This window comes from Bicyclus anynana, chromosome 5 (genome assembly GCF_947172395.1).
Source record: "Bicyclus anynana chromosome 5, ilBicAnyn1.1, whole genome shotgun sequence".
In the NCBI taxonomy this organism is placed as follows: Eukaryota; Metazoa; Arthropoda; class Insecta; order Lepidoptera; family Nymphalidae; genus Bicyclus; species Bicyclus anynana.
Genome location: NC_069087.1, coordinates 5,035,608 through 5,050,572, shown reverse-complemented (window position 1 = coordinate 5,050,572; position 14,965 = coordinate 5,035,608). Strand labels below are relative to the sequence as shown.

Sequence of the window (14,965 nt, the reverse complement as noted above, 5' to 3'; positions counted from 1 at the left end):
AAATACCCGAAATCTAATTTATATTTTTAGAAATCCCTGATCGTCCCTGTTTTAAGTGACCGCACTTGTACGTCAACTCATCACTAACTCCTTTTGCATTTATATTTACACTCCATTCTCTCTTCGTTAGCCTTCCTCTTATGCCCTTGTTTGTCCCCCACTTGCATTTTAACTTAATATTTGTAGAACTCCATTTTTTCAAATAAACAATAATGTTGATGAAGAAAGATTATTAGTTATGTCTTTTGACTTTTGACTTCTTAGTCCACCCCCAAAAGAGTCGTGCTATTATAGATCTATGCTATCATCTGATGGATGGTAATGTATCGTGATAGACGGTGGTAGAATCTTTACAAATAATCAACTGACGTTTCAAAAGTGCTTGTAAACTGAGCCTACTTTTGAATTGTTAGTCACGATCACTTGTCCTTTCTTAAAAACTTTTTAATTAAATAAAGTCACAAGATTTGAAATTTCACAAGACTATTTCAGGTCGTGACTGAATTAATCCAAGCACATGCGCAGCCACGTGTATTCAGCTTCGTTTAGCAATAACAGGGGTGTAACGGAAACCCTTTGTGACTTTCACAATTAGTCTGCGAAAACAAATATAATTTTTTCTCGAGAGTCCTTTGTGAAAGATTTCGTCATTTGGTAACCGTACTCCACGTGTTTGGTGACCAACGTGCGAGGCAATTAAAATCGCATTTCGAAAACGCCCCAAATACGTCATGCTATGAGTATAATTTCGAAACTGCTACGAAATAGAAACGTGATCGCTTTGTGACATAGTACCAACGTTCGTTTATTACCAACCCTTAGAATCGTGATTTCTTCATAACGTAAACAGTGCTTTGCACGTTGTTGCCTTGCATCACTCTTTCTACGTCACTTGACTCATTTGAGATTACAGTCTCAGTTACTTAGCTATATATTTTAATTTATTAAACAATGTATGCCTATATAAGCCTCAATAGTTTAACGGTAAGAGCCGTCGGACTCATCACCGAGGGGTGGTGGTTCGATCCCCGCCCCGTTGGTCTATTGTCGTACCCACTCCTAGTACAGTCTTTCCCGACTAGTTGGAGGGGAATGGGAATATTGGGCATATTTAAAAAAAATATGGCAAATATTCCTTAAAAAGATGTACATTTTGTTACACCAACTAAAACAAAAACATTAACCTAACTAAATTAACTACCTATACCTATTATAATGATAAAACAGGAAATATAAAATTATATTTACAGACTTGGGCATCGGAGAATTCATCCGAATCGATGTTCATTGGTAAATTGCCCAGAAGGCTGGTTGTATGGCAATACTGTTCATCTGACCAAAATATAGATTAAGTTACTTAGCTTAGTAGATATTCACGATTTTGTTATGTATCTACGTACAATTTCTCGTTTATGATTGTCAATTTTTGAATTTTTTATTGGTAGTTAAGAATACCATTCAAAATATTATAACAAAAACAGAAACCCGACTGCTTAAGCGTAATGAACTGAAAAGAGAAAAAAAAGTATCACAACATCAATATAAAATTCTAACTAAACACTTTATGGTACCGCATGCACATAGTTTTGGTAGATCATAATTTACCCCTAGGTAAGAAAGTATTGTTTATCCCTGCACCATACATGTTTCAAGGTGCACCATAAAGTATTTATTTAGAATGTTATATAGATGTTGTGATACTTGTTTTTCCCTTTTCAGTTCATTACGCTTAAGCAGTCGGATTTTATATGACATACATGTAGATAGAGTATATACATCGTACATTGTATGTATGTGAATGTGTTTTATGTTTGTGTATTTAAAGTTATTATTCATAATTATCAGCCTACTTAACGGCACATACTACAGGGCCATGTCTCCCTCATTATAGTAAAAGGGATATAGAATTTTTACCCACTACACTCCGTGTGTTGGCAGGCTTAAGTCACTATTAGGTTTTTATTATATCCATAATTACTTTTATTGTAAATAACTGTAACTTTGTCTGTAAGAAAGGAAAAAATAAACAAACTAAGCTAAACACTTATTTCGTTGTTACAGAATCAAGAAGAAGAAGTACAAATAACGCACAAATTATTCCGTCCATCTACTTCAATATCGTAAGTAACCGCATTGGATAAAGGTAATCGCACACTATCTCACACACTAGTCTTGAGGAAAGTTATTATGAAATTAAACCTCAATTAGAATAAAGAACTAAATGGAACAATTAAGTAAAGGATAGCAAAAATGTCAAACTCCTATAAGGTACAAGATCATTTAAGTTATGACCAATAAAAAGTAGCCATAATTGGATAGCTAAGAACTGAAGTGTATGTGTAACGTTAAACATCATTACAATCCATTTTCAGCTCACTGCAGAGCACGAGTCTCCTCAATATAAATGCATATCGTTTTTTCTATCTTTCTTCTGTGGTAAAATAAAGAATATTAGTCAGTATTTTTTTCCATAATTTATTTATTTTTCCTTTTTTTAATTTTTTAACAATGATAATGTTAATAAAAATATAAAATACAACACTATTAATAAATTTATAAAAAACTCAACCCTCCCGCTGCGGGACATTAGAGTGCCCAAGCAACCGGTGGTCAGGGCTCCAGAGTGAGGAACCTCCTCACAATACGCGCCGTCTCAAGTATCACTGCCTTCTGTATCCGACCCTTGATCGAACAGTTAAGTGAAAGCTTCATAAGATGTTGGTCGAAGCTTTTCGCTATAAGACCATGGACTGAAACAACTATCGGAACAATAATAGTTGACTCAACATTTCACATGGCGATAATCTCGAGAGCAAGGTCTTATTATTCTTCTAGTCTTTTTAATATGACCGTTCAATTTGTTGTAAGATACTGTGTTAGGAGAGGGTACAATAATAGTCAATCAGGCGGGGATCGAACCGCCACCTCTTGGTCATCCAGCCCCTTTACCACTGAGCTATTGAGACTCTGAAAGTCTATCTTGTCTCTGAACAATCATAAAACCGCGCGATTGTCTCTCAGAGACGTCATATTTGTATTATTTATGTAAGATACATTAATATGTGAGGGGTGCGCGACCCCGACTCGCGGTAATTATCGCGTGACTTATTGGCGAACCCTGATAACACGTTCTTTACGACCAAATTACGATGAGCTACCGACTTGTATCCTATATCGATGTACCGATTCCGGAGAGCAGAGGTTCGAATCCGATCCGGGGCATGCATCTCCAACTTTCAGTTATGCGCATTTTAAGAAATTAAATATCACGTGTCTGCATACCTGAGAACTCTCTTAATTATCTACGAGTGTGACGTCTGCCTATCCACATTGAACCAGCGTGGTGGACTATTGGCCTAAGCTCTCACTTTCTGAGAGGAGACTCATGCTCAGCAGTAAGCCGAATATGGATTGATGACTACTACTTAATACAGCGTATCTATCTGAAAGTATCTAGATATCCATAATTAGCAATTACATCTAAGGATTGCTAGTTTTAAAGAAATTATGAAATTTTAGATCTAACCCGCCATCACCTATTTAACTAACAAACGCAAATAGACTAAAGTAAGAAGGATTGTAATTAACGTAACCTATATTATACCATCAAGTTGTTTCAAATGTACCAAGTCTATTCAAATCGTAAATCGATTTAAATCATTTACCCCCTACATCGCAATAGAATGTACAAACTTCATAAAGAAAATCAGACACGTATGCTCATTTACGTGACAAAATCATACAGCAATGTGAGAGCCAAGTCGAAAGGTCTTAGCATAATGGCTGTGACGTCTGCCAGGGGGTTGTAACAGCTTTATCTCGTCCCAGCTTGATCGTGACTCTCCGAAGAGATTTCTGTAATTACGCTGATTATTACAGCGAATCGTGCCGCGCCGCTCTGCCAGCCCCGAAGCAATATTTAATCATTCTAATATTAAAATACATAAAGCAATTGCACTCATAATAATATTATTCATTGACAAACAAAACACATACAAAACTGTAATTATTTATGTCACTGTCAAGAAATGCGTGTTAATGTAACATGAGTCATCATTAACAACCCATTTTGGCTCACTGTTGAACACAAGTCTCCTCTTAAAATAAAACGGGCTAGGCTAATAGTCAGCCCAATACAGATTAGCATACTTGACACACGAAGAATCAGGAAAAATCTCAGGTATGCAGGTTTCCTAGTTATGTTTTTCCTTCACTGTTTGAATCGCGTGATATCTTGAATTTTAATTTTGGGAAAAATATCGTGAAGAAACCTGCATACCAGAGAATTTTTTTAATTCTCTGCGTGTGTGAAGTCGGCTTTGGGCCAGCGTGGTGGACTATTGGCCTAATCCCTCTCATCCTGTGAGGAGATTCGAGCTCAGCAGTGAGCCGAATATAGGTTGATAATGATAATCAATGATGAACTATTTTCGACTTTAGTTTTCGACTAATTATCACCATTATCTAATTACATTACCTGGCGTTTCAAAAGTGCTTGTAAACTAAGCCTGTAGTAAATAAAATTAAACTTCGACTTCTTTTACATATAAATTATTAGTAGGTTTAAATATTTTACATTAGAATGTGGGATTTTATTGTTTGCTTAATTTACTTAAGACTTAACACTTAATAAACTTAAATAAATGGTGCAGTTTAAGAATCTGCTAAAACGAAATAACTATTTGATACAGGCACATGTAGGGTATATGTTGAAATTGGTTCATGTATAAAGAAAATATTTATGAAGTTTATACTACGAAATACGACAACTCAAATTTATTTAAAAGCTTTTGGCACACTACAACTGGCAACTGGCAACATTACCATGTTAGACAAATAATATAAGATCGTAAAATGGTAGTAAATCTGAAGTTAGGTTATAAAAGCATAAATAATTTTGAAATTCAGAATATAATAAACTGATTTATTTGGAATACCAACTTTACCAAGGGTAACTTATATAATCTACAAAATCAATATAATATATGTTACAAAACACTACAAGAAACAACTATAAACTCCTTGTATACCAACTATCCCAATAGGTCAACGAACCAACTGTATAATTATTAACACAACAGTAATCTGAAAAGTTAGTTAGCCTACAACGTTCAAACAAAGTAAATGAAGATACTTAACCTTGTTGAGAAGTTTGATCCAATAAAACAAAGTTCCGAACAAACGAATGCATTAAAGTCACCCGCAAACTGATCCAATCGTAATATCGCACTTCCAGACATCGAAAGTTAGTATGCATTGACTTTGAAAAGTCGTCCAAAACTTAGTTTGGTTATGTTTATGAAACTATTCGGATGCGGGTGTGTGCCGCCGATACACATGCAAGAACTCGCGCCCAACTCTAGGCATAGTTCGCTAAGTGGAACAGCTGTAAAACAAAGTAGCGAAGGGTCTAGGAACTTAGTGTGTACGTTGGCAACTATTCGGGCCCGAGCACATGTCCTCGCAAGACGCCGCGGAGGCGCCGCTCCACAACTTTGACAGTTTAATTCGGGAAGCACGGGCGCGGCCGACGACCGCGGCCGATTTATAAATAAGTTTAACTAGGTTTAACAAAGTATTGCAGAGGATGATAACGAAACGGTGCCTACGCCCCGCCCCTCGCGCCCCGAGCCGCGTGCAGATAAACTTTTAAAATGACTTTGGAAGCTTTTGAGCTTTTAATCGGCAAAGTTGTACAGACAGACAGTTCGGGTACAATCCTTGAACCGCTTGCGCCGGCGACGGCGGCCGCAAAACTTTGTTTTACAGGACTACTTTTCTTCTTGTTTCAAGGTTGGACTCTTAAAACAAACTCCGGTTCGACGGAGTTCGTGAACTCGGGCGCCAACAATTTACAAATTTCTCTCTTTCATAACAACTAACTGCCGCTCGGCGCGCGGCGAAAGTTGTCCTGCGTAGATCTTAATCGCATTGTCTGTTGCGCTCGCGGCGCACAGCTGATCGTGACGTCACACTTGTCGAACTTTCGCATTAATTTGACAATACGTCCGCGAACAGAAAGCGTATCGGGGAACGTTCGCAAGTTTAGACTTTTGTTGGAAACGAGCGAGCGAAACAAGGTAGCGTGACAGCGGCGTGCCAACTCCTTTGTCTACAAAAGAAAGGTTTAAGTGCGGTGACAAAACGATCCCTCAGCGAAATGGACGTCGGTCGGCACCCTCTGATCCATTTATTCAATTTGTTTAAGTGACACTGATAGCGAGACTGCGGTCGAAAAAACTCGTCTGCCAAATTTGACGGCGCCCCCGGCGACCGGCGGAGGCTTCTTTTTTCAGTTCATGCCTCACCTGACGGGGGCTGCCGAAGTGGTATCGCGTGAAAAACACTGATTGGCTTTTAATCGGAACGTTCTTTTTTTAAACACTACTCGAGCTTTTGAACCTTTCAAGTACCTATCGAGTGTGCTATGGCACTTTTTTGTATACTTATTGTTTTCACGGATGCAATCTGAAATACGAGAACACAGACAGTTATACATTGTGAGTCCAGTATTTCTCTGCTTTATGGTAAAGTATTATTTTTTTTATATTAAAAACTAGACTGAAATGCAGTCACATATCGGGTATTGCGCGTAAATTTTACGTAACTAGAAATAAATAGGTTGCGGGTGAGTGGGGCGGGGCGGGTGGGCGCGGCGTGCGCGCGCAGCCCACCGCTCCTCCGCGCGGCCTGCACTCGGCCTCCGCATAGTCCGCGAATCGCATCCTGCGAGGAACCCGCGCTGCGGAAACGCTCCGTGCTCCAGACACTGCTACGACGTAGCACGGCTAAACTTTTCCGGCGTATACTACGGCGTAGCTGGTCTACGCGGACCTAAGTCGCTACAAACTTGTTAAGCTACTGAGTCGCGTTTTGTGTAGTGTTTTTTTTTAAATCACAGTGATATCGTGTAAAAACTTTAGTGCGTGATGAGGGATCACCCCTCGATTTTATAGAGATGTCGGCCCTCGTCCGACCCGTTTGGTAAGTAAATTTTTTGAGGAAATTAATTAACGTCAAATCTTCCGCGGATAGCTATGTTTGTTTGTTTGTATACGTGCGTTTTTTGCGGATGTATTTCAGCAGTGAAACCGTCGAAGTGTTCAAGATGTAAATTTAAAAAAAAAATCGTTTACGCACAAATCCCACGCTCGTAAAACCATTTCACGAAATGCTTTCAAAATATTTACTTGAAATATTTAAACTATTATTTGTGTTTGCGGATTCTGCTGTAGGTAGAGATAATTAGGTTACTGTTGTGTTGATTGTTGCGGCCTCGCTTGTCATGTGGAATGTAATCAAATAAGCGTAAAGCGCGAGTCCTGAAACCGTCACGTTATTAGCTTTATTGAGGGAATATGTAATCACGTACCGACCGCATAACTAAATGTTACTTAAACACACATTCGCTCTATTTGTATTTGTGCACACAATAATTTACACATCTACAAAATTATGAGAAGTTTTATTTAAATGTTATTACATTTAATAACTTTTAAGTACTTATCTGACTTTTTCTTTACGTGAGATATCGTTTAAAACTTCGGAGTAAGAATGCTTACTAAAATAGTAGTTTAATCTTAATTAAATTATAAAAAATCTTGATTTTATGTCAATTATTTTTACCAAGCGCGTCAACACACGCAAAATCAGTGTTGATGTGCTGTTTATAAGCAAACGTGAATTGACTGAAATAAACAACTATTTTTCATTCATAGACAATGTCAGAAGATGCCACGTAAAATTTTTTTATTTATAAAGTGCTTATTCTTCAATGTAAAAATTTATAGCTTCTGAATGTTAACCTAAAAAAATGTTAAATCTCAACAAGCTTAGATTTTGTCTTTTTTTTGACGTGATAACGGAAGGATTTCTTATGGGAGGGTAAACCGATTCGTGGCGTAACGCGTTACGGAGCCATTCTGTCTGACTTCCCTTTTTCTCACCCATACGGTTTAAGTTATCACATCTATCGAGCGTCCCGAGACGCACACGTTTTTACTTTAACACACTTCAGGGTTACTACTTTTTAAATTTTAACAATAGCAAACAAATTGAAATATTGTGTTTGGAAATCAAATTCGTATCCTATTATTATTAAATGTATATCCAAGCAGACCCGTACATCCGTGGCGTTAAAAAACTAGGGCTGCCTACTGTGGTATATTATTTCCACCAACTATAGCATGTGATAATGTTGTGATTTACCTACAAATAAAACAAAAATCAATAATAATAAATTGACAACTCGTGATCCCAAAATTGTGATAATGCAAAAGAGAGTAAATTAAAAAGTAAAATGCGCAGACTTTTAGATCAAATGAGACAAGAATTAGTAAAAACTATTTTCATTAAATTATTATTAGCAAAAAGATTAAAAATATTTAGGTCGAACTATCTTTTAATGTCTTGTTTTAATTCATCAACTGGGGCAAACATTAGAAACCCGGATTAGATAAGAACACCGGATGCGTTTCAATAACACAATACAAAAAATTGCGCATGGTATTCCTAGTCCAAATAAAACTAGTCTAGTAATACCGGTGTTGTAGAATTATTTCGTTATGTCCTGTACATTAAACGATCACCGTTCTAGTAAATTTTCGAACGTAGGTAGGTAGGTTTTTAAGCTTAGTTTACATATAGGTCCTGTACATCATACGAACTTTATGAACAGGACAACAGTCTTTAGATGTTTTAAAAACTTAAGTAGGTAGGTTTTAAGCTTAAATCACATTTTTTTTACAAATTTGGGCTCATATTACAAAACTCCTTCAAAATATTATTAGTATTATTATAAGATCAGCGTTCTATTAAATTATCGAAACGTAAGTAGGTAGATTTTTAAGTTTAGGTCACATATAGGTCCTTTACATCATACGACCTTTATGAATAGGGACACAGTCTATTGAGATTTAAAAACTTAAATAGGTAGTTTTTAAACATAAAAAGCATTTTTTTTTACAAATTCGGGCTTATGATACAAAACTCCTTCGAAATATTATTAGTATTATTCGTCCCAATTTAAATCTCCCCCTATACTCCCTTTAACCCCTGTCTGTGCAACTTATGTTGTAATTAGCTACAAAAACCTAACCGCGCCTAATATCAGCTGTTTACTAAAATATTTATCTAATCTCACCTTCTCTGCCATAAATTTTGAGTAAGTATATAAGAAGTGGGCATCTTTAATTTAAAATATCGTGAGTTATTTTTATGTAGATGTAAATATATGGGTCAATTAACAAAGAACTTTTTGAATTTTATCGCTTTGTTATAAATACATTGATAAATAAATATCAAAAAGAGGTCCACTGTTTGATTTTCACGTCAGGTCAATACTGAATTATACCCTACCCTCTTTCTACAATACCACTAACTATACCTCTTTATAATATTTGTATAGATGATTAAGCGTTCCAATACGATGCCATACAGAAATCGTCAGGGGTGTGGGTAAAATAAATGTGTACCCCTTTTAAGAAAACCCACTTCCCTCTTAAATTGCATTGTCAGTCAATATCAGAGGAGATTACAATCAAGATCTGACTTGTCATTTAATAGAAAAAATCTATTCTATTCCAATTATTATTATTCATATGTGGTGAGTCGTAACTTTTATTCCATTACTGTGCGTTTTATACTTTTTATTTACACTTTATTATTGTATGCGATAAAACCGTGTGCTTTAAAACAATGAAGTATACATAAAATAGAACAGAAAAATAATACAAAAAAAAGGCAATTTTATCGTTAAATATCCAACCAAATCTAATCTTAAAAGTAGGATTCTTGTTTTTAACCTGTCACGCTTTAGTTATCTAATCGATCATCGTGAAATTTGCTACCCATATTGTCAGGGGTAGGGTATAAACAACGAAGCAACCCTAAAAAAATACCCGATTTTTTTATTAGTTTTGTTTAATTATAATTGATGTTGACAAAATGGCATGTGTCCATTACTATAATTGTTTTTAAAAAATATTTAGTATATTTTTTAAATAAGAACCGTATTATATACTATTTCCTTTCTAATAGCTTGGATAAATTGTGTTAGGAATATATACGACAAATTGTCAAGCGGGTTAAGATGAAAACAAACTTTTTTGAATGAAAAGTTCAGATTTTTGGCTCTGTTACAATTTTGTTAAATGTACAGATTACTCAAAAATGTGTAAGATTTTACATAATTAAACCTCAAACCTCAGTTACAAATCATCCCTTTACCTCACGAAAACGACTATTCAAATTTTTCATGCCGCCGCGGTTTACCGAGCCATTCGAAACCGTTTAACTCAGGTAGGGTTGCCACTAAACGGATTTCACGTGTGCCGATCTTGATAAGAACACAAATTGTTTCCACTGAAGCCGCTGAAGTTATCTGATGGGACGGCGTCCCGTGTAATTGTGGTTTATTTCGTACACAAATGTGGATTTGTTTCGTCTGCAAAATTGTTTCGGATTTTATTAGAATGCTCGATGTTGGAAGTTGTAAATAGAACAAGGTTTTTGGATGAGATTTTTTAATAACTTGTTGATTGAATACTTTCTTCATGATTCTAAAACTGGAAATTCTTCAATTGAATTAAACACAACGTATATTGGTTATTTTTGTAAAAGATACTTTTTTAAAGGGCTGCTACAGCAAAATGAGGATTTCGATTATAAAATAATGTTCTTTCTACAATACAGTCAGTAACATTTATCTGATGAAAGATGTGTGTATTTTACTTGTCGTAAAATACACAAACAGGACGTGCAATACAAAAACAATATTTTTAAATCAAAATATTTTATTACCATTTTATTCCGTTCCCACCTTTAGAGATAAAATTAAATATTAAAATACGTTACCAGTAAATAAAACGACTTCTGGCAAATAATACAACCTAACTTAATGGGTTTTTTTAGTTCGATTCCCAGCTTATGATTTCTACTCTATTTCTCTACCATCACTACTCTTCTTCTCTTGAGATCTACTCTTGGTAGGCTTTTCCACTGTACTTTTACTGGCAAAGACGTAACACGAAGCTGTTGAGCGTATCTGTATAGTGCCTATATCTATACAGATCCGAGGGTGGAATAAAGCTATTACCTCTTTTAAGATTAGTGCTCTAACATCTAAAATAGTTCCTTTTTAATATCGTGTAAAGTATTAGACAATCACAATGAGATTCTACAGATCTAAATCAAAAACAAAACGAAAATTAGTTTATTTTAAGTATTTTTTGTTAACTAAGCAACAAGCACTTTTGAAACGTCAAATTTGAATATTTGTAGTGAATACTACTAGTACTCTTTTAAAATCGTCATTCATTACATTGTGAACAAAATTCATTTAAAAAGTATATTTATTTTGTAGGCTCGAACTTTCTACCGAATACATATACAAGTAAGTCTAGAAAGATAATTTTGTTATATCTGTCTTGTATTGCGAAACAAATGGACAAACAACGTCCTTGTCGATAGATGACGTATTTTATTATATTATACCTAAACGGAAAACAGAAGTTTTCAAATTACATCAACTGACGTCAAAAAGGAGAAGGTTCTTAAGTTGATCGATATGTTTTTTTTCTACCTTCTAAACCTTCCTTAGTTTACAAAGAATCAGGTTATAGAACTCTACTATCAATGTCTATATCTGGGTCATTAAAAATCTATATTCAACAAAAGATAATGTTCATTAAAAGGACTCGTAAAACACATACTTCAACGAATCACAAGTACAATAAAGATTGTACTTAAATTATTTCGTTATTTAAATATGGTTTATGTATAAAACGTTATCACGTGTGCTAAAACTTTAAAATCGGTTGACTAATTAGATGTTTTCTAATGTTTTTTCGACTGGGCTTGCTTAGGAAAAGTAAAATTTAAATGGTAATTTTTAATGACTATTTTAGGTAAGGTTAAGTAATCTACACAATACCCACCCACCCACACAAGTGTGGGTTCGAATCCGGTCCGGGGCATGCACCTCCAACTTTTCAGTTGTGTGCATTTTAAGAAATTAAATATCACGTGTCTCAATCGGTGAAGGAAAACATCGTGAGGAAACCTGCATACCAGAGAATTATCTTAATTCTCTGCGTGTGTGAAGTCTGCCAATCCGCATTGGGCCAGCGTGGTGGACTATTGGCCTAAGCCCTCTCATTCTGAGAGGAGACTCGAGCTCAGCAGTGAGCCGAATATGGGTTGATAATGAAGTAATCTAAGGTTTATATGTTGTTCGCAAAGTCAGCCAATATTTGCAATAAAATTTGTAATTGATACTTCATTCCTTTTTTTATTTTTCATAAATGTATACAGTCGTGCTTTAAATATGTTAGATAGTGTGTGACTCAAATTTATCTCTACATCTTTGTCTTTTAAACGCAGTACTATAGATAGAGAGAGAATGTGACTTTTCTGACTGAGATTCCAGACAATTAGATATTCGTACTATTGGTTTATAAAATCGTCGTTACAGAATAGCACTACAGTAGTTGAAACTCGTAACCATTTCGTAGTCAATGAAAAAGACAGTGCAAAAGTGTTTTTCGAATAAACCAGCAAAGTAACAACGTTGGTTTAAAATCATAAGTAACGAGTACACGACACAAACCCATTCGCGCGCGGAGGGCCAGTACACCATACACGGATAACCCTCGCCGGGACTACACCCTTTGTGTAAGGGTTGGCACACATCACGAAATTGTTTTCGTCTAAATAGCGTGATTTTATTTAGGTACATTGTAAGAAAAATAAGGTTAAAACTGGCAATAACTAAAAACATTTTAGTCAATAAATCTTTTTGAATCATGTTTCAAAATTAAGGTAATTAAATAATCAGGTGTTTAAAAAAGTTAGGAAACACACTGGCCACCCCTCCGATTTTCTTTCTTTTTCTTTTTTCTTTGATTTGTCCATTGCAGTTTTTTACTATTTTTATTATGCCCGCTGTCATATTTTTGTAATTCTATAGTAAAATTATCCTGATTGACAAACACAACACATTAAATTGTAATCAGTATTTTCAGTTCACAATATAACGGCAGATTATAATATCACGAGTGAGATTATAAAACGTATTGTACAATCTAACGGTAACATGTATAAACTGATTAGGAAAATGAGGTTATTACTAACAGGGGCATTAATTTTGTGGTATGTTTACAATGATACTGCATTAAATAAAGTCAAATACGGTCATCTACTCGTATATTTTAATCGAACAGTGGAGTTACACAGTTATAGTATATTAATTATTTCTACTTGGTATCACAACACTGTGCTGTGTGTATCTTTAAAGCGAAGAACGTGAATTTATTCGCACTTAATACAGATTTTCGTTTATTTATCTATAATAACAAATACAACATGTATTGAGGTGCTAGATAAAAAATATAATTTTAATACTATATTCGCATTTTTCCAAACAGTTAGTTGCTAATGTACTTAATTAATTATTTGTTTTTGGTGATATTTTAGTGTTAATAAGTAGTAGAAGATGTATTGAAATTTTAATTTTAATATTCCGATAATAACCTCCGCCAACCATAATATAAACACAGTTTGTATTATGTATTTCTGTACACTTTTTTACCTTGAACCTATAGCCGTGTAATAGTTTATTACAATAATATTTAACTAAATTACTCGTAACTTACCTAACCTAAACTTAATTTTAAAATAAAATAAAAGGAAATATAAATATTATATGTATTTTAGCACTTTCGTGAATTAGATAAATCGTCGTCATCAACCCATATTCGGCTCACTGCTGAGCTCGAGTCTCCTCTCAGAATGAGAGGGATAAGGCCAATAGTCCACCACGCTGGCAGAATTGGCAGACTTCACACACGCAGAGAATTAAGATAATTCTCTGGTATGCAAGTTTCCTCACGATGTTTTCATTCACCGATTGAGACACGTGATATTTAATTTCTTATAATGCACACAACTGAAAAGTTGGAGGTGCATGCCCCGGACCGGATTCGAACCCACACCCTCCGGAATCGGAGGCAGAGGTCATATCCACTGGGCTATCACGGCATTAGATAAATAAGTCTAACGAATTATGATTTTTCGACATTATTACAACATTAACAAAGTCTAACATATTTTTCTTTCATTCATCTTTCTTTTATTCTCCTCTATATTGATTACTTACATATTTTATTTTGAATAAAGATAGTATCATTATTAATTGGAATTGATTTAATGAATACTTCAAAAATACACAAAAACAAAAATTACTGCATGTATATACCTAAATTCTACTTATTTTTGTGCAAAGTGCAAAGCTCAGAACCTCTAGCAATGTTATCGATTCTATTTCTACAAACGCTTCAAAAAAATATATGGAAATAGCATTCGTTAGCCATAGATCACGTGATGAACCTATTAATCAGGTATGTCAATATTGTAATTTTTGTAGAGTTCGTTATTGTAGAAAGTGTTTATATATTCAAGATGGCAAATCTATTATTTTTTTAGCCATAAATGTATTACAATCAGTATAACCACTGTGCACAGCCCTACACAGTTCGGGCGAGGGGTTAGGGTGCGTTGCTAGTTACAATGCACCGCGGCAGTACCATTACCCTACTTATTTAGACTGAGTGAAACTACTGCGATATTGATTGCAGCACTCATTTGTTGCTTTCTAAGCCTCTTTGTTTTGCCAATCGATATGTTTGAAACAGACAAGTTTGGTAGCAAAGAGAAGCCCAATATTTTTACGCTCGCTTACATATACGAGCGATAAAAAACAACGACCCGCAAAAGTCTGCGATAGCTGATCACATTCTACAACCGGGAACTAAACATTGGATTGAGATCCATAATCCACGCATTATTTCCACGGACCGCCACTATATACCCCGAGTAGTTCGAGAAGCCATTGAAATTCGAAAATACAAAAATTTCAATCGGGAAGATGGTTTCAAACTAGCCAGCGAGTGGAACCCGGTGGTAGAAT

The 14,965-nt window shown here is 35.2% G+C and overlaps 1 protein-coding gene across 1 annotated transcript in view; it reads left to right on the top strand.

Annotated features, from left to right (window-relative positions):
- LOC112055666 (uncharacterized) overlaps window positions 1-14,965 on the top strand; it is a gene marked incomplete in the record, with an annotated part of 347,646 nt that overhangs the window by 306,817 nt on the left and 25,864 nt on the right. The window contains 1 exon segment of the mRNA XM_052881727.1: window positions 2,062-2,120. Within this exon segment, the coding sequence (XP_052737687.1) occupies window positions 2,062-2,120 (59 nt within the window).